General features: G+C 39.2%; 1 protein-coding gene across 3 annotated transcripts; it reads left to right on the top strand.

The window, feature by feature from the left end:
• Nucleotides 1-158: 158 nt before the first annotated feature.
• On the top strand, nt 159-18,189 carry EBAG9 (estrogen receptor binding site associated antigen 9). 3 transcript variants are annotated; one of them, XM_061447857.1, is made up of 8 exons: nt 159-276; nt 5,790-5,965; nt 7,083-7,180; nt 10,376-10,500; nt 10,732-10,890; nt 12,867-12,974; nt 13,841-13,932; nt 17,658-18,189. In XM_061447857.1, exons 4-8 carry the CDS (start codon nt 10,381-10,383, stop codon nt 17,776-17,778), a joined length of 600 nt encoding a protein of 199 aa, XP_061303841.1. In that variant the 5' UTR covers nt 159-276; nt 5,790-5,965; nt 7,083-7,180; nt 10,376-10,380; the 3' UTR covers nt 17,779-18,189. The 3 variants fall into 3 exon arrangements, with proteins under 3 accessions (XP_061303841.1, XP_061303838.1, XP_061303840.1); XM_061447854.1 differs by having other exon boundaries at nt 160-276; nt 10,422-10,500; XM_061447856.1 differs by lacking the exon at nt 5,790-5,965 and having other exon boundaries at nt 255-276; nt 10,422-10,500.
• Nucleotides 18,190-19,878: the final 1,689 nt, after the last annotated feature.

The raw sequence follows: 19,878 nt of genomic DNA, 5'->3' as shown, positions 1-19,878 counted from the left end.
CTCAGCAGCAGCCCGCTCCGTCACTGTCGGCACAACTGCCTCTCTGCGGAAGCCATGGCGGCGGGAGGGAGCAGGAGCGCGGGTCAGTGGCGCGCTGGGAAGGGGCGCGGCCGGAAGAGGCGGGCTCATCGCCCGGGTGACCGGAGGCCGACATGGCGGTGAGGGAGGCGGCGGCACGCACCGAGCTTTGAATGAGGGGCGTCCGGCTAGGGCGCAGGCTGCGGGAGCGGCGCCCCGCGCTCCCCGCCCCCCGAAGCGCCTTTCCGCGACAGGCAGGTGAGTGGCGGCCCGCGTCCTTCTCCTGCAGGTGCACCGTTTCCGCCTCGCTTCGCCTTTCCGCGGCGCGGCTAGGTAGGGGGCCCGGTCTCGGTCTTTTCCCGCCTTAGGGCAGGCCGTCGCTGTTCTTCCCCAGAAGCGCTCCACCCCGTTCCCCTGCGTGCTCGGGACGCCGCGTGGCCGCCGGCGCACCTGCGCCCCGTGGGCCTCGCCCGCCGGCAGGCCTGCCCGGGAGCACGGGGCCCGCGGTCACCCGGTGTCTGCTCGGTGCAGAGCATGGCGGGCCGGGGGCACCTCACGGGCTGGGCAGAGCGACTAAGGAGTAGATCGGCAGCGTTTGGGGACTGAGGGGCTTGGCACCCGCTGGGGAAAGGGGACGGGAGCGCGTCCTGTCGAGCTGACGGGTTTCAGCATTTCTGGTGTTTCTCGGGGCTCTGGGGGACCATGCTTCTTGGGGTTACCTAGTGTGAGATTTTCCTTTGTTTCTGCTGACTGATAGATGGCATGAAAGTTAACGTGAAAGTTGCTTAGTACAGTTTTAAAGACTTTAAGGATCTCTAACAGGTCACAGGAAACTTAGGTGCTGCCGTCTGGCCTCGGTGCTGCCTGTAATTGAACACTTGAGCCCGGGCTGTTCTGTAGAATGATGGGACACTATTTAATGGTCATGAATTCTCAATGTGTCTGAGTTGCACCTATAATGTAAACAGCATAGCTTGCTGCTTTGCAGTCCTGGAAGTGCTGACATGCTTTGTAGAGATTTCTTTAAGCCCTTTTGCGCAGCATGTCTTGTAGTGTATCTTGACTGTAAATAGCAGGTGTTTGTCGAGACAGCTGATGTTGCAACATGATTTTATGGTGCTGACAATGAGGGTGTGTTACTTTTTCATCTCTGGCTTTCCATGTAGCTACAGATAACTAAAGTCTGGGATGACTAATAATGACTGGAACAGAACTGGGGTCTCTTGAACTGTAATTTTGTGCCTGAGAACTTCTCAGTGTTGTGATTTAGTGCATTATGTCAAAGACTTTTTGTGAATGTGAACAAAGCTGAAGTGAGTATCATGGGTTTGCATGACTTCAATCCCTGTGTTCTGTATGCTGGTTTTCAGAAGGCAGTGGTTTATATAGATAAGGATTGTCAAAGAATGTCTGATAAATCAGTGGACAGACTTTTTATTTTAGCAAACATTGCCTTGTAAAATAGAAGTTAGAATTTCTAATTCAGAACAGAGAGCTTCACGAGTTCACGTGAACAAGATTGGAACTATGTTCAGTTTCTTGCAGAGGAAGGGGTGAGATAAGGTGGTATTACTATAGCAGTTTTGTGGGTTTAAGAGTAGCATGCTTTAGAAGAAGTTGAAACTCCCTATTTTGTGTGATGGAGTGTTGGGTGTCCAGGAATAACTTGGTAATCACCAGCATGCACCAGTTTTTACTGCCTTTAATTAAAGAAGCACACATTCCATCTTGAATTTTGATATCTTCTGCAGCTCCTGATAGTCTTGAAATCTCTTGCTGTGTTTGAGCACCTTGGATCACTTAGTTCACAGGTAGAGTAGTCTTTTCCCAGCTACCTGGAGCATTAGTGTTGGAACTACAGTATATATTATGGACATCCACCAACCACCGACTTGTAGGTAGACAGGAGGTGCCTCCTAGTCGTTCCTTTGGATTCTGCTCCATTGTCTCATGCCATAGTAGCATGGCTTCAGGGTTCAGTTATGTTGCCATTTAACCTCTCTGTTTATCAACTAGGTGTTGGGGACATTGACAAGTTCTTTCCTTCTGCCTTTGTGTTCTAAATATTATGTATATATATAAAGTGATAAACAAGCAAACAAAACCCAAACACAGAAATCAGTCACGAAGAAGGGAATGGAACCTTCTCATCAGGCTACAAGACTCATGGTTACTCACTTTGAAATGCAGTAGGTGCTGATCGTGTCTTTCAGTACCTGACTGAATGCTGTTCCTGAATCATTATGTTGACCTTTTTAAAATACAGAAGGCCTTCGTACATGCTGTCATGTACATGATTTGGAGGAGGATTTGTGTGCTTAAAAATAAATAGGTTTTTTAGCTCTGTCTAGTAACCTTCTTAGAATTCAGTCTCCCTGTAAACCTAGTTGGGCATCTGCAGATAGATGTGGCCACTCCACTTTTGTAAAATTTCATACAAAATAAACTTCTAAGAAATCCTGTCCTTAGCAGTGAAACTTTGGACTAGCCTTATGGTACTTGCTAGTGAAGACACACTGGTTCAGCTGTGCTTTTGTGGAGTTTTGGTGCTGACATATGTAAGCACTTAAGGTTATGTTAGTCTTTTGTACTAGGAAGGGAACTTCTCATTTTGCTTTAGAAGGGTGAGGCTTTTTCTGTGGCTGCTTATGTAAATATGTAGCTGGCAGGTAACCTTTCAGTTTCAGATGTTATTTTTAGTCTCAGTTTAGACACCATCCTTTGGCTATTTAGCTAGCTGTGTTTAATGTAAGTTAAAGTCACTGTTACCAAGGTGTCTTCATGTATTCATTGCAGAGTCACAGATGAGCTGATGTTAAAGAATGTAACCAATTCAGAAAGAACTGGTAATTTAAGCAGAAATTTTGAAGATGGTGACCCCTAAAGAAAAACTACTCAGTAACAATCAGTCCTCATTGTAGAGGAACAGAGGAGAGAAGGATAGGTGTGCAGTGAGTGTTTTAGCATCTTTTTCACTGACAGTAGGAGCTGAGCTCTCTAAGACGGAACAAGCCTATAAAGTGATTTTAGTGCCACAAAGTGACTTTATTTTAGAATTGGCTTGGTCTTATGAAATAGTGTTTAAGGGGCACATTTAGGTATGTGCAGTTAGGTATGAAAGAGGGAGTGCTTTCCCACATGACAACATGTTCATTGTACAGTGGTGGCCAGTAAGAGTCCTGCTTATTGAACCACAGTTAACTGGCTCAGATGGACTGTGTATGCCATGGATGATTTGAGGGTTTGTATTAGTGAAATCAGAGTTCTGATGAGGCCACTACTGCAAGCTGAAAGCAATTGAAAAATGCTTCAGTTCAGTAAACTTCTGATCTTTCCCTCTCTTCACTATATTTCTTTTATAGATCTATAAAATGTTTTCAGGGGTGAGTTGCCTCATTCTTCTGGTCTGGGTCTAATGTGTTTCACATCTTGCTCCTGCTGTGCTTTAATCCTTTCTGTGCTCATTTTTCGTGTAAGCAACTGCTGTGATTTTTTTTTTTTTACTAATAAAAGCAGTATGAGCTACACTAGTCAAACTCCAGTTAAATTTAGTGTCTGTTACAAAACTGTTGCATTGACTGATAGAATCAGATTAATTAGGGTACATGTCCTGATTTATTTGCTTTCTGTTGTAATGGAACTTAAAAGTTCAGTTGACAGGAAGTCTGATAAATCTAATACATTAGAAGCAATCTCAATAATGGGAGAAGGAAAGTTCCATCTCATTTTACAAATGGGAAGATGAGGCATGAGGCATGTTATGCACAACAGCGTATCAGGCTGACAGACAATATTAATGGATTTCCTGAATTCTAGTCTAGTGTTTCACCTTTGCCATCTGTTTAGAAATGTTATAGGACTGTATATGTCTCTGTGCCATCCTGTATCATAGTTCACTGCTGATGTAATTTTAGTTCCTTTTGGGATTCATTATCAGGGAAAGGCTTAAGAAAAGAAAGAAGGATGTGGCCCTACTATTAAGCATTATGCTGTCCGATATTATTTCCCATTCATGAGATAAGGAGCACATGGCTGTGCTTCTTGACAGTGTTTGAGAAAGGTGGACAAGAAAAGAAAGAACACTTTGTTTCACTTAAAGTTTACATAGTTGTTTACCATTACACAAGTTTAGTGTAATGGTATCAGGGGAATTAAGTTTGCAGTAAACTCAAGGAATACTAAGGTTCCATGTGTACATATTTATTCATGTCAGTGCTTCAGAATATAAAATTATTTACCTTTGAGAAAATAAATTTAAAAACAAAACAAAACAAAAAAAACCCAAAACACACACCCAAACATAACCCCAAAGCTCCCCCCCCCCCAAACCTTTAGCTAACCTTTAACTTTTCTTTTTGGGTAGTGCTGTCCTTAGAGTAACACTGCAAATGCTTCAAGTGCTACTTCAGACACTGGGGAAGATGGTTGACTTGTCATAATATTGAGCCAATAATTTATTCACAATCCTGTTTTAAACAACTTTTAGCATATTGCAAAAATTAGTGTATATATACTGCTTCATGTCTTAATTAGCAGTATAAAAACTGGTTACACTGAGGAAAGTACTCTTTAAAGGCAGATGATTGCTAGTACTACTATGGCTAGCTGACTACTATTGTTGCTGAAACTCTGGTTGTGCATCATACATACTATCTGTAGTGTCCAGAGCTTAATTGGGAAAACTTCAGTGAAGAGGCAGGCCAGACAGTACGTACTGTCTTGAAGGGCCTAGCGCTGCCAGAGTTGAAGTGAAATGCAGCTCTAACACAAATACATGATGTGATTGTGTGTCTCATCTCAGAAACTTTTGTGTGACACATAGAAAGTGGAAGGGGACAAGTTACCTGATAGCTGTTAAACCCTGGCAAACAGTCATACAGGTGATACTGGAGTAGTCACTCATGTATAGGAATGATGTGGGACAAAAGGATTAAGTTCTAGTGGCTAACTTTTGTCAGCAGTGAACTTCACAAACTTGCAAGACAGACTTCTTGTGGATTCTGTTGGGGCTTTTTGGTTGTTGTTTATATTGAGCCGATAGAGTATACAATTTGGTATATAAAAAATGGGGATGAATTGAAAAAGTGAGGTTTTATATATATAAAACTGATTTATAATATATGTAACTGATACATGAGTATTATTTTTGTTTTAGTTTTGCACTTAAGTAGTAAACTTCCCAGTCCTCTCAATTCCAAACTCTTGACTAATCCATTCTTCTGTCACCTAGATACTGTCAAAATTGCTTATTCCAGAAGGTAAGAAGTGCTTGAGCACAATATGGAATGCAAGTCTTACCTTTAAAACTAAAACCTAAATATGTTGTACGGTGTCTGCTGTTCTTGCTTCTTTGTGGGAAGTTTTGACTGTTTCCTGTTAGATCAAGAGCCCATTTAATGCCCACTCTTGTATAAGGTTTTCTAAATTTAAGTCTTCCATGAAAGGAGACTAAGACAATACTAGTGTTGAAGTAAAGGTGAAGTGTGTCCTATGAGGCCTTTCTCTTGCGATAGAGCTTGGTAGTGTGGTCTGTAATTTGGCGTTTACTCATTGACTTAAGCCTTCCCTTTTCCAGTAAAAGAGCCTGTTTATTTAATAATGATTTCTCAGCAGAAATTTCAGATCTGGTCTGTATGTGAAGCAGTATTTCCAGGACTATATTTATATAGTGTTTAATACTAGTTACATTATCTTAACAAATGAGCACCGATAAAAAATAAGCTCCATGAAGCTCACAAATCCCATTATGTACTTTTTAATAAAATCCTCAGGGCAGTATTGGAGCAGCCTACCTAATGATCCACCTTCCTGACTCTTCCTAACTTAAAGCCTGGAATATAGAAAGTGATTTAAATGCCATAACATATTTGAAATCAAGCTGTCCTTCCATGGAGTACTCATGGCCTGAGGAAAATGTCACAGGGCTGCCTTCTCTTCTCACCAGGAGGTATGTTAAACTTGCAACAGAAAATGTTAACACATGTAGACGTATATAATGAAAAGCTATTTGTGAAGCCTAACCTCTTATTCTTTATTCTGAAATGTTCACCTCTAGAAGAGAAAAGGATCCTTGAATTACAACAGATTATTCTGTTTCAGTCTGTACCTGTGTAAGGGGATCTGTTGGAATAGTGTGAAATACTGAGTATGAATTCTCTAGATTATCAATTTGACACTGAAACAACCCTAAATGGCTTCAGCCAAAGATGACTGTTTTCTTGTCCGGGTTTGCCAGCATGATCCAGTCTGGAACAGGAATACTGACAGATCCAGGGGTTAACTGCTGCGATAGTGCACCCAGGTTGAACAGGGTCTTTCTTTGCTGATGATTTTTCAGTGATGCTGGTTCTAAAATAAACAACGTTTGTTCTCATCATACATTTCCATCAAAATGGAAGCTAAACAGCCAATTTTGGGTTTTGATTTAGTGACTAAATTTATAATTTATATGTGCAAGACTTGCTCATGCAAATGTGAGCTTCTTTCTGATGATTATTCTGTTATTCTTGCATCAGGAAAAAATTCTTTACTGTGAGAGTGACAGAGCACTGGAACGGGTTGCCCAGGGGGGTTGTGGAGTCTCCTACATCGGGGATATTCAAGGCCTGCCTGGACAAGTTCCTGTGTGATGTACTCTAGGTTACCCTGCTCTTCCAGGGGGGTTGGACTAGATGATCTTTTGAGGTCCCTTCCAACCCTTGGAATTCTGTGATTGTGTGATTCCTAGTGTTCAGTGCTATTGTTAGTGCATAAGCCAGCAGCTGTACAGTCACTGCGTTTGATTGCCCACACTTCCCTTTTTAAAATACCTCTAACTGTGACTTTACTTATGATAATGTGCGGTTTCTTTAAAGTCTGTATATATATTCAGTACTTGCATTATTCACATCACTGAAATGTCCTGATAGTAGGTAGGTAGTTTCTGTGCTCCAGGTACCTCCTCTCTCTTCTCGCATTAATATAGTTTCATAGAATGCTCCTTGCTTCTCAGCAACTAAGAAGTTGACTTTAAGAACCATGTAAATATGTATAATCCTCTATATCTAACTTCTTTTCTTTTGCAGGGAGGGTTTTTCACCATGGCCATAACACAGTTTCGACTCTTTAAAATCTGTACTTGCCTGGCAGCAGTGCTTTCTTTCATTAAAAAGTTAATATGCAGGTAAACAAGTGTGATTTAATTTGGTTACATTGTCTTTTTTAATTACAGGTTCTTGCACTTCTTTCCTTCTCCCAGCACCCACCTTGCACTTTTCCCAGTTCTGATTTTACTAATTGCAAAACAAGACAGATAAAAACTAAGTCAACATTCATGCTTTAAACTTCATATTTCTTCAGAATTCAGAAGTTTACGTCGTGCACTTGTGAGTGTACTTTGTGGTATGATAGCTCTAATGAGTGTTTTCTAAACAACTATGACAGGTTTTAAAAATGCCTTTTAAAAATATCCCATGTCAAAGCAAAATTGTTCTTTGCATTTTTTATAAATACTTGACAAGTGATACTTTGTTTTTTAAGAGACTTGATTAATGGCAGCACCCATCAAGTCATCAGTCAGTAAGCTTTCATTATAAATGTGTGATTCTAGTCCTGCTTTGTCAAGAAACAGTTGCCTGAGACTTCAGATTCTTCTGCCTGTTGAAGTTTCCTTCAAAAGTTTGGAGGAGAGTGATTAAAGTTCATGAAAACTTTTTTCTTTGTTTTTTAATGAACAGAACTTATTTTTTGTTTACTCTTGTAAGTCATATATAGTGTTCTTTCAAGTTGTAGACCCATGAACGTAGTGGGGAAGTACCTAGAAGCATTCAAAATCTTTCAAGAGTTATGGTTGTATATTAGTAGAGTTAAATAGAACAGGAGCAGATTACCTGAGGTACCTCTCAGCTCTGCTGTCATGGGAAGTACTGCTGCTTCTTGCCACTCTTGCAGAATGTTGCTTTACATAAACAAATAGCCGTTTAGAGAAATGCATTGTTTTGTGTATGATGGCTAGTACTTTGCCAGTGAGGTTACATCATATACAGAATATCTGGTAGACACAAATTAAATGTCTATTTCCTGTTCACCTTACTTATCCCGACAATAAGAGCAGCTCTCAACTGGTTGGTAAATTCACTACAGATATAGTGAAGCTTTACAAAGATATATTTTAATGCTGCATACAAATGTATAGATGCCAGCCTTAGTTCTGTGATTTCAATTCCAAATTAAATTAAGAATACTTCTTGTATAAGTTCTAAAAGAAATCAAAACACCGAGCTGATGATAGCTTCTGTGTTATATAGACCCTTCATCTCTCTAAGCATTAAGATAGCTTTTATAAGCAGATAATTATTTAGTAGGTGTAATGACAGTATTTTCCTCAGTTTTTCCACTTCTGAATGAAACAAATCCTTGAAATTAACAGCCAAGGAACTGTTTGAGAGTAAAAATAACTTTTCTTCTGTGAATAGCAGTTAGTTGAGAGAATGAAAATTTAAAATATTTCACATAAGCAAGTCAGTGGATGAAATTAGTTCAGTCTTTTAACTACAGATGTTTTTCCTGTTTAATGTTAGCTGCAAAGCATAGCTTGGACATTTTTTTCCTGTAATGCTCCCCTGCATATGAGTGTGCCCGATAACCAGCAAACATGATTTAATTAAACATGCATTTTGATTCAGTAGTTATGAACTTCTGCTTATTTAGATTATTTAGTTTACATTAGGCTTTCTTTTAAACAAGTGCCTGTAGAGATCATGCATCTTTCTGGTCGTGTAAAGCCTACATGTGGTACTAGTCATCTCTTTAGTTAAAACTTTTAATAAAAGCCTGCCAGAATCCAGTGTTTCCAGGAAATAAAAGGTATAGAAAGAAATGAAACTTTATTCTGTTTAAAATCTCTAGATAGCTTCTCCAGCTGGGAAATCTGGATACTGATAATTAGTAAAGAGAACCAAAACGCAAGAGCAGCATCTTATTCCTGTTGTAGAAAAAGAAGTGGAGATACATAGCCTTCCTCAGTGCTGCCCTGTGTAGCATGTTCTTTCCCATGTTTCCCATGTATGACAGAAGCTGTTGTCAGTGTAATCATTTTGTCTAGATGAACGTTTGCCGTAAACCACTTGCTGGAGTCTTCTACATCTTATAAATAAGGAAATACATAGGGAAATAATTGCAGAAGGGATGGCTTAGCATAGTATTAAAGATGCATATGTTGTACAGGTCTGCAGGATGTTTTCAAGCTTGGGTTTCCTTTAGAGACATCAACTAAATCTAGTCAGCCAGAACCAGAAGTCTCTAATTTGTCTGAAGAAACAGCATTTTCACTTTACCCCTAGACTTGCTTTTTACTTTAAAGGAACAGTTTTTAAGGGGGCTAGAGTTACGTGTATAAAACTTGAATATTTGATGATAGCGCCTGATCTTAAGGAAGAATCTGTTGGGCTTAAAATAAGAAAATATAATCACTCACCGACATGGGGCAGAGGTGGTATTCCAAGCAATTTGGCAATTCTGAGTTAATGGTAGGATGTTCTATAATAGTAAAAATACTGGATGTGAACTCAAAATTATAATTTCCCAGTTTTATTCTCATCAGTAGTAATAAGTTTTCTAAGCTATATAAAGTCAGTTACATGACTGCCTTGCTATAGGAAATTGCATAACTTGGGGTAAAAAATGAGTGTGACCTTGAATTTTATTCTCTTGTGTTGTAAGGTTTTAAAATATAGTGAATGTCAGCTAAGAATATTTTAATTATTATTGATCTTTGAATGGTGTCAGTAAGTAAACATCTAGGTGCTTTATTTGCATTAGTGTTCAGTGAAAATTATTTGATGCAGCTGCTGAAATGCTTTAATTAAAACTGTTGTTTAAATAGAAGCATGTATTGAACAGAAGCTGTTGACTCACATATCTCTTCATACCTCTGTTTAGACTTTGAAGGGAAGTGCTTTAGAGGGGCTTTCACATCAAGCAGCATGGAAAGTGGTTTGTTAAACACAGCATCTAAGAGAAGTAGAAATACTTCTCAGTTTACAATAGAAATGGTTATCATTAAACAGATGTAGGTCAATAGTGCTTTCTTTATAAGCACTGACAATCTAAAAATGGGAACTGTCTATATGCAAGTAATGGAGTTCATTTGTCTGTTTTCATAGTTTAAAATTGCTTCTTCTCCATTTCCGCTGCAGTTCAAAAAGTAAAGTGGAAATTCTTGTAAACATCACTTTCAATTCATGATGAAATTCTTTTGCTTAGCAAACTTTTACTGGCAGTAGTTAATACGAAAGTAGCTTAAGGACTGAATGTTTTAGCCATGACTGTTTTCAGTAGTGCTGTTCTCAGACTTACTTTTTGTTCTTTTTAAACTTAGTGCTCATGTTTTCAGAGCTTGGAGGAATCCTACGTTTTTCTTTCAGGTCTGGAAGAGGGCGAAAGTTAAGTGGAGACCAAATAACTTTACCAACCACAGTGGATTATTCATCTGTTTCTAAACAGGTAATTGCTTAAATGATAGGTCACTTTATAAATAATCCCTTAACACAGTGTTTATACCAGTCCTAGAATGTGATCAGTATATATATCATATTATTATTATATGCTATTATATATATGCTATTATTAGATTATTATTATATATGCTATATTATCTGAAGAATATGTCTTGGCAAGATAAAGACAAGTTTTTACTTGCAGATAATATTAACGTACCATATACTTCCTCTTCAGCCTGAAGTAGAAGACTGGTCATCATGGGATGAAGATGCACCTACCAGTGTGAAGATTGAAGGTGGTAACGGTAATGTGGCTGCTCAGCAGAATCCTTTGGAACAAATGGAACCTGATTATTTCAAAGATATGACACCAACTATAAGAAAAACTCAAAAAGTAAGTATTGCACTTTCAACTGTGCTTACTGAGGGGTTACCTTCCTTTAAATGAGGCTATAAATAAATTGGAAACATAGACAAGGTGCTGCTGGCAAAATTAAGCTGTCCTGTTGAATGATGATGATGATATTGATAGATGCTGATATGTAGTCTAACATGTCTAATTAAAAATATTGACTCTGAGATCTTGGTGAATGTGATGCTAGTTCACATTTACACCTTTAGTGTTATAGAAAACTTACGATTTCATAGTCTGAGGGCTCTGGGAAATATAATGTGAGAACTCTCAAGTCAAGTTCTGAGAATGGAACTACTGCACTAAGATACTTGTGCTTATTCCCTTCCGTTATTTGAACAGAGACATTCCATGTCCTACTGAACTGAAGTTTGGGGTAGCAGCACTGCTGTTTCAGGAGACAATTCACCAAGTTATATTGGGGAGGCTGGAATTAGGAAGCTGCTATTTCAGAATAGCTTGCTCTTCCGATATCCATTTTTATTGTGGAGACGACAGAGGGGCATATCCACAAGAGCATGGACACTGTAAATAAATGCTGAATAAGCTTCTGGTAATTGCAAGATTTATTTGTATGTAGAAGTCTTCCAGCTGGGTACTTACAGCACTTTGAGTCAATTAGAAAACCTTTTTCACAACAAAGGCATTCAAATACTGAAACAGATTACCAGAAAGGTTGTGCAGGCTCCATCTCTGAAAGTTTTTAAAATCCAGGTGGATTAGTCTTGAGTACCTTCAGCAGCCTCTGAACTGACAGTGCATTGAGGTGGAAGTTGTATTTCAGACCTCCCGAGGCCCTTTTCAACCTGAGTCTTCCTGTGTTCCTATGACCTGGAGATGATACCAGGGTCAATTTTCTGTGCATTCAGGATCTGCTGCATTCTGCGGAACAAATTCTGCTAAGGATTTTGATTTCTCAAAATCTGGGGCCAGAGGTACCTCTGCAGAGATGGATTTCTCCTCAAGAAGAGTTCACGCTGCTTGAATACTATATACTGGGTTTAGTTTAAATGTACCTTTAGAGGTGACTGCAGGCACTATAAAAAACATTCCTGCTAGCTTCACCTTGTTGCCACCCTCAAATAGGAATTTATGTTTGTTTGCATCAAATCTGAGCTCAAGGTAAACCCCAGGATCAGAGGTGGAATCTACTGGTGTTACCACTCCTATCCAATGTATGAAAATGGAACCTCAGTCAAATAACAGCGTCTCTCATTGCTAAATAAGATGGTTTAGTCTGTTTCCTTTCTTGCATTAGTATTAGCATTTGTACAGTCAGAGGATCTGGGAATCTGCCTCTTTTGGAATTGGCAGAGGCATAAAGTAGGCTGAATGAAGTAAGTAAGTTCGTATCTTGAGTTCCAGACACATAAGGGATATGTGATTTTAGCCACTGTCTTGAATTTGCTAATAAGCCTTTTTGGGGACGCATTAGTGCATGTTTTTGAGCCAAATCAATACAGAGCTTTACCAGTTAATGTGATAGTGAATTACGTTGCAGGTATTGAAACTTCTGCACAGGTAGGCTACTGAAGTAGATAAGAGAACTCCATGTTCCAAAGCAGTATAGCTGTGCTGACAGCACTGTCCTCAAGAGTGGTGTTACACAGTGACCTTTCATGGAAACAGGGTTTATCCAAGGAATATGTCATGTAATTAGTAGCTTATATGAGTACTGGGAGATGTGTCTATTAGATCTGTAATCACAGATTGAGTCACATTAAGTCATGTGACTTAAGTAAAAGCTGGTGGGGGAAGGAGGGAGTATTTGTGTCCTTTGCATTTAGCTTCTCTCACCAGTTCCTCTGGCTTTACAGCTCCCAAATCCTGAACAAGTTTGAAGCCCTGTGTGGTGTTGTAGGTCTTTATCCTCACAAGCACAGTTAGATGATCACCAAGGAACCTGTGCAGTGGTTTTACTCACCACTGTTTTTTTTTTCTTTTTTCAATATTTTCAGATAGTTATTAAAAAACGAGAGCCTTTAAATTTTGGGATACCAGAGGGAAACACGGGATTCTCTAGCAGATTAGCAGCTACACAAGATATTCCTTTTATTCATCAGTCTGTAAGTATTGATATTATACTTGACAGTTAAATGACTGTTGTGTAGGAGAATGAATAGTCTGCGTAAGGTCTGCATTGTGGGAAGCAAGAGGAATAGTTGTGGAATAACGTAAATTGTTTTAAAATTGAGTATTTGGTTCAAAGCAATGAAGTAATTAATCTAATTTTAACTAATGTATTCTACCGAGAAACTTAACAGATCAGTAGTAATGAAAAGGTAAGAAGCTTCCAAACACTTGTATAATCTTCTAAAGCAACGGGCTATACATCTGGGGTTTTCTTGATTTTACACAGTAAGTTCCTAACAGAAAGGTAGAAAGCTTTTCTGTTTGTTTCTTTTTCTTCTTGAAAGCCTCTGGGTTACCTTGGACCCATTTTTAACTTCCTTCAGGGAAATCCCTTCGTTTCTGTAGGGATTGTATTCTAACAGTCTCCTGATTTTTTTTGTCCTTCAGCCTTTTTAAAAATAGACTGGTTACCCAACAGCCTGGCTATTTAGAGGGAGATGCTCTCCCTTCCTTCCCCTCTGCCTTCTTTAATGGTGCTTCTGCTTTGTTTAATGTAGTGCACAGAAGGGTCTTGTCAGCAGTACAGAAGCTTAAAACTTTAGACAGCCTATAATGCATATAATTCAGGAAAGGAATTCTAGTGAAGAAAAGCAGCACTTAAGCAGCAGTGGACACACCAACACATGAATACACGTGTTGGTTTGTCCATGCAGCTTCCAAAAATCTACTTTCTAGTCATTTCAGCTGCTCAGCTTATTAGGTGAGAAGTATCATCATATCTCAAATATTTCTGGAAGTCTGAGGCATCGAAGGTAAAAATAAGTGTTTTATCTAATTTTTTTCACGTTTTTTGTTTCAGCCTGAACTGGGAGACTTGGATACTTGGCAAGAAAATACTAATGCCTGGGAAGAAGAGGAAGATGCTGCCTGGCAGGCGGAAGAAGTTCTTAGGTAACTCAAAATAATGTAACACCATGTAAACTTTTCACATAGAATCATAGAATAGTTAGGGTTGGAAAGGACCTTAAGATCATCTAGTTCCAACCCCCCTACCATGGGCAGGGATGCCTCATCTCTGTCCAACCTGGCCTTGAACACTGCCAGGGATGGAGCATTTACCACTTCTTTGGGCAACCTGTTCCAGTGCCTCACCACCCTCACAATGAACTAAGCTAACTCCCATACCAAATAAAAGTGGGAATTTTATCCTTTTAATAAAAACTATCACACAAAGAACTTCATCCTGTACAGTTCACAAAGCATCATAACAACATATTTACGTTTTCAGGTTTGCTTTCTTGGTTCTCTGTCAGCGGTGTCATAATCAGATGTGAAAGAATCAAATGGAGGTTGGTTTGTTGTAACCTTTCTGAGAAGGGCTAAGAACTGTTAATCAGTTAATACAATTGATTTTTATGCATCTGAGCTCTACATAACTGATACTGGGCAGAATGCATTTTAGATCTAATTAATTTTGTAGATGAGATAGTAGGGGAAATTGCAAAAAAAGCATTCTGGTCAACTAGTTACTGTAACAGTTGGGAAAGTTTACTTTTCTCAACCAGTAGAATAAGGGGAGGACACCAGCGCCCTTTTGATGCATTAATGATAGACAATAAATTCAAGCAATTCTGATAGTGTCAGTCTTCCTGTGCAGCAGCTTCACGTGTGAGAATATGGTTGTAAGGCAAATATTTTTGTGAACTTAATCAGATAGCTGTAGGTGTACACTCTGGTCAACAGCTTGGGTTTGATTTCTTTTTTGAACTTCAGTGCTAAAGCTCTTCCACCTCTTGTCTTTCACTAATGGATCACAGGAGTATGAGCTTTGTGATGTGAATGATGTGGCTTGGGGCTGGTTTTGTTCTAAAGATAATACCTTTTCCCATAAAGAATACCAGTAGACTCAGTAAGAGCTTTAATCTCTGAAGTACAATCTGTTGAGACTTACTTTATGGTGCATCAGACAAAGAAAATGAAAGAGTGAAAAATGCTGTTTGTTTTGATTTTTTTAATTTTTTTTTTTATCTTTAACTGAGAAATGAACCAACTACTTTTGCTGACTGCAGAAGCTGTGTTGTACTTTACTTAACCCTTGCCACATTCAATTACAGACATTTTCAGGACTCTGAAAAGAAGTATTCAAACTTTCCAAAGCAGGGACTTGTCTTACATAGAGTAGAAAGTAGTTTTCTCACAAACTCCAGTTTTTCAAGTGTCATCCTGTTTGGTTGAAGCTGTCTAACTTCCAGCCTGCCATCTTTACTATTGAGAGGTTTCAGCTCAAGTGCTTAACTTTCATAGAATTCTTGTGGGGCCCCACTAAAAATATCACACTTTGCTAGTTTTAGAAGAGATGTGTATGTATCTGAATACTTCAAATTCATGGAACAAACATGATGAGAACTGTAACTGTCTGTACTATGTAGTGCTTGGCCGGCTATGAATGGCTGCCTCGGCAAAACTGATCCTTGTGTAAGCTGTATCCCAGCTGTGTGAAGTAAAATTTTGTTTTGTTCATGACACACCAAATTACAATGTTTTTTTGTCGTTGAGGAAAGTGCTGGCTGATTTGTAGCAAGATTGATAGGAGATACCTTCAGGACTTACAGTTTCTCTTGCAGTAGACATCTGTGGTGTAATAACATCTGACATTTAACATAACACTTAAGTATAGTACTTGACAGGACTGGCTCTGCTTCCAACAGACTGTAGAAAGGAAGTGATCTGGAGTTTCTTCTTAATACTAGAAGACTGCATCTTGGTCTTGTAATCTGCTTTTGGGGCATTCTCCTCACTTCCCAGCATGTTCTGGGCTGGGATACACTGAAATTTTTCAGTCAGTGTTGAATCAGTGTAGAAGATGATAAACTGGATTTTCATTTAATTGAAACTAGCTAGAACTTGGTTTCTTCTGCAAATTGTAGATGGCTTTCTGTACCTTTAGACTTTCTAATACCAGTGAAGTTGGTTTTTCCCATTGGGAACAGTTAAGCTAAGTGCTGGTGCATTTTTAGTTGTGTTGAAGTAAAAGACCAAATGGAAGGCATGAATACTTTCCTGGTTTAAACAACTTGTATTATTCCATCCAAAGCCCGCTGAAGTCCTTGCTTTGGAACTCAGAAAAAGTGAGTCAGATATGGCTGCAGTTTGTCTTGTGCTTTTCTTCCACTAAGAAAGGAAGCTTGGAATAGAGGTCAATGTTTTGAATGTTGACTGAGTAAAAGAGCTGTGGAAAGGATATCACTTTTCAGCAAGCTGCTTGTTTGTTTTTTTTATGACTTTAGTTCCTCCGTTTGAGGTGATGTGAAGGTCCCTCTCATTTGGGTGTAACTTAAATCCAGTAAAACTACTCAGCCAGTAGAGGGCATGGAAACCACTCCTCTGTTAAGAGGGGTTCAGCAGTACGCAGTTTTTAGCAGGGAGAAGAAACATGACCTGGTATGACTTTCCTTACTTCAGAATGGCAAATGAATAGCATTGCTTAGCACCTCATGTAGCTTTTGGAATTCTTTAACATGCTGGCTGGTGTACATACAGCTTTTCCCCTTGTGCATCATTAAGTGGATTTGCACAGGTAATTTAGATACATTGAAAGTTAACACTTAACTGCCCTGTGAGTTACATTTCTGTATTCTTTTTTAATAAGAAAGTCTTTATCCTTACTGAATCTGTGTTAAATTTCATCTTTTCAAGTTAATGAAGCTTCATGTTTGTTTTTACAGTCCTCTTGCAGGCCACTTAGTAAAATTTAAATATCTGATAAACTGAATCCAAAATGTAACTTCCTTATTCCATTCTAATACTACTTACGCAGTACAGGAGAGAGAGCTACAATGTGCCACTCAGGGTATGGATCCGGTTGTTGAACCTGTGCCACTCAGTTATGTGTTGTAGCTGTAGCGGGGAACAAAATGAGTGGAACTTTGTGTTGGTTTTGCCCTTTGCTCTAGTCAGCTCTATATTTGTGGAAATTGGAAACTTTCTTCTGTAGACAAATTCTTTGAGCTAGCTAATAGTGATGTCCAAGGCTTTATCGCAGTGATGAGCAATAATGCCAAAAGGATGCACAGCTAAAGACTCTTACTTCATTTTCTTAAAGACTGTTGTCTATGCTTGTACTGAACACAAGAGTACAACACAGATCCTGAGCATGTGAAAGGGAGTGTTAGAGGTTATCATCTCATCTGATCTTGAGGGAAAGTTTGTAGTACTTGCATTACCAAGAAGATAACTACTGATGCTTGTGTTGAGGGAAAGGGGGACATAAGTTGGTGTTCTAGACAAGTCAAACTGTTTTGGTCTGAATTTGAAGAAACAGGTAATCTTAATAGTCCAAGCATTAGATAGCTGTTTATTCTTTTTCTAAATAGCTTTAGGCCATACACTCTCACTGAGTCTGTTACTCTCAATCCTTGAGAATTAAGTGGCTTTTAGATTGTAAAATAATTGCACAATTATTACTGCCCAAGACTAGACTAATCTGGAGAAAAAATAGGACTTCAGCACAATAGAAGAATAACTGTTCTGAGCCTAACTACAGTAAACTGCAGCTCTGTTTGATTAGTTATAACAACCTATTCATTCATGTAATGACATCAATTAATGATTAAGGTATGACCATGCTAAAAATTGGTTTCCTGTTATTTAGCAATCCATGTTTTCTTTAATTACAGACAACAGAAGATAGCAGAAAGGGAAAAAAGAGCAGCAGAGCAGCAGCGGAAGAAAATGGAGAAAGAGGCCCAGAGGCTAATGAAAAAGGAACAAACCAAAATTGGTGTAAAACTGTCCTAACAGAAACCAGGCATCAATGGCAGTGCCAGTGAAGAAGAGAATTTCAGCTCTGCAACATACATACTGGTATTGATTTTAAGTATTTCTAGGACTTCAACATGCTGCTTGGTTTCAGTGCATTCTTCAGGTCATTTTGGAATCCAGGATTCTCCCAAAATACCTTGAACTACTAGTTGGTTCTCTTAAAGGAGAAAAAGCCCACAGAAAATCATGCCTTGATGGAATCATGATTCCTGCAGTTGTTCTATTCCAGCGCTGTTCTTTGCAGCAGAAATGATTGAGCAAGGATGTTGATTGAAAGACACTCTTAATGAACAGCTGAAGCCTACAGAAAAGAATGTAAATATTCAGTGGTGGGAAATCTACTGTATTATCTGTGCTTACCTGAAACGTGTAATTAAACAGTTTTAACCCTTTTCTTGCTGCCTGGTAAAGAATGTCTGCTTTTGCCTTTTTATAAAGGTATTTATAAATACTTCAGCATTTTCTATGGGTGATCATATTTTGACATGTGCAGAAGAAAAGTGCTTGTTATAGATGACGTGTGACTCTAAATGTACTCCTGGTAGCTTATGCTATGGTAGAGCACAAGTCAAAGCTGAACACTGAAGTGGCTCTATTGTCACTTTGTCACTTGCAGCTTCTTGTGCTGCCTTGCCCATTTACACATGACAATGCAGTGGCATCACCACACAACAGCCGTGCATTCTGTTCCTTTCTTATGCAGGTGGATGTGAACACGGGGGAGCCATTTCATCACTTGCATATAGTGGTAAATTTGTATTTACAGCAGAAATTCTTCCTACAGTTAAGAAAAAAAACCCTCACACCTTATACTTTTTTGCATAGGTAGTATAATTGAACAAAAATTGTGTCCTGTTAATAAAGCTAGTGTTAAAATTCTCAGTTCACAGCACTTCTCACATTCCATTTTTGTATATTTACTGTATGTATTTCCACTGGAATTCCTCTGGTAAAGTGTGTGGGGTAGATACACAGAAAACAGCCATGCTTTAGAGAAGAAGGGAAGTTTCACATCTGCTGGAAGGGAAGGCGTACAGTTGGAGGGGAGTCAGTGTGGCTCTCAGACGTAGCTCACAGGTATGGTGAATGCCTTCTCCATCTTCTGTTGTGTGGATGCTGTTATCCCTGCATTTGGGGGTTGTATGGATTTCTTACCTGGGACAGATGAGTGAAAACAGCAAGTACTGTGTCTGAGCCTTGTTCCCTGTGCATGCAGGGAAAGTGTAAAGGAATGCAAAAGGGCAGGGGGCTGTCAGACTAGATCATGCCTGCCTGGAAGAATAGAATTCTTAACTAAGTTTTAGTAGGTTCTGACACAAGTTTTGCTTGCAAGATAAGTAATGGAGAAGATGACAGTAAGAGTGACCTTCAGTGGGCTTGTTGAAAATGGTTAGCATGCTTGCCATGTACTTAAAATCTTGATTTAAGCAGTGATTTGACGGCAGTTTTCAGATATGAAATAAGTCCTTGAGGAATGTTATATTTTAAAATACATTATAGAGGGCAACAATATGGACTTTTTAATGCATTTTTTCTGTACAAGTGTTGTGGCTGGAATAGGATGGATAGCTGCAGCCGGGGCTGACTGAACAGTGGCAGGACAAGTGAGTTTGCTCCTCATGCACACGTCTAAAGCATCTGAGGGTGAATAGGGGATAAGGAGAGAGTCTGTCAATAAGCTTTAATAACCATGTCTGTCATTTTAGTCACATTGATGAAGCGAGGAGGTACAAGTGACAGCTCCCTTTTGCTGACGGAGGGCAGGGAAACTGCCCTCCGTCAAATAGTGGGCAAATGGTATCTGTTGCCTGTTTAAGGTCAAACCTGCTGGAAGCTACATCTCATAGTTTACAAATCAGTTTAGTGCTTCCTATTGCTATTTTACAGTGTAAAATAGATGCAAATAAATACTGTTTATTAAAAATAAAACATGGGCTGGTTAATAAAAACTTAGACCCAAAGCCCTTGAATTCATCATGAAAGTATGTTTGTTTTTTGAGCCTTCAGGCGTTCAAAAAGCCGTTGGGTGCTGCCACCCTCTTGCTAGTCAGCACTTCTGCAGCTGTATACTGCTTT

Source organism: Pezoporus flaviventris, unplaced genomic scaffold (assembly GCF_033815535.1).
Source record: "Pezoporus flaviventris isolate CSIRO_AGI_PZ_B2104156 unplaced genomic scaffold, CSIRO_AGI_Pfla_v1 ptg000007l, whole genome shotgun sequence".
In the NCBI taxonomy this organism is placed as follows: Eukaryota; Metazoa; Chordata; class Aves; order Psittaciformes; family Psittacidae; genus Pezoporus; species Pezoporus flaviventris.
The sequence above is the reverse complement of the archived record's forward strand: the minus strand, read 5'-3'. Positions and strand labels throughout refer to the sequence as shown.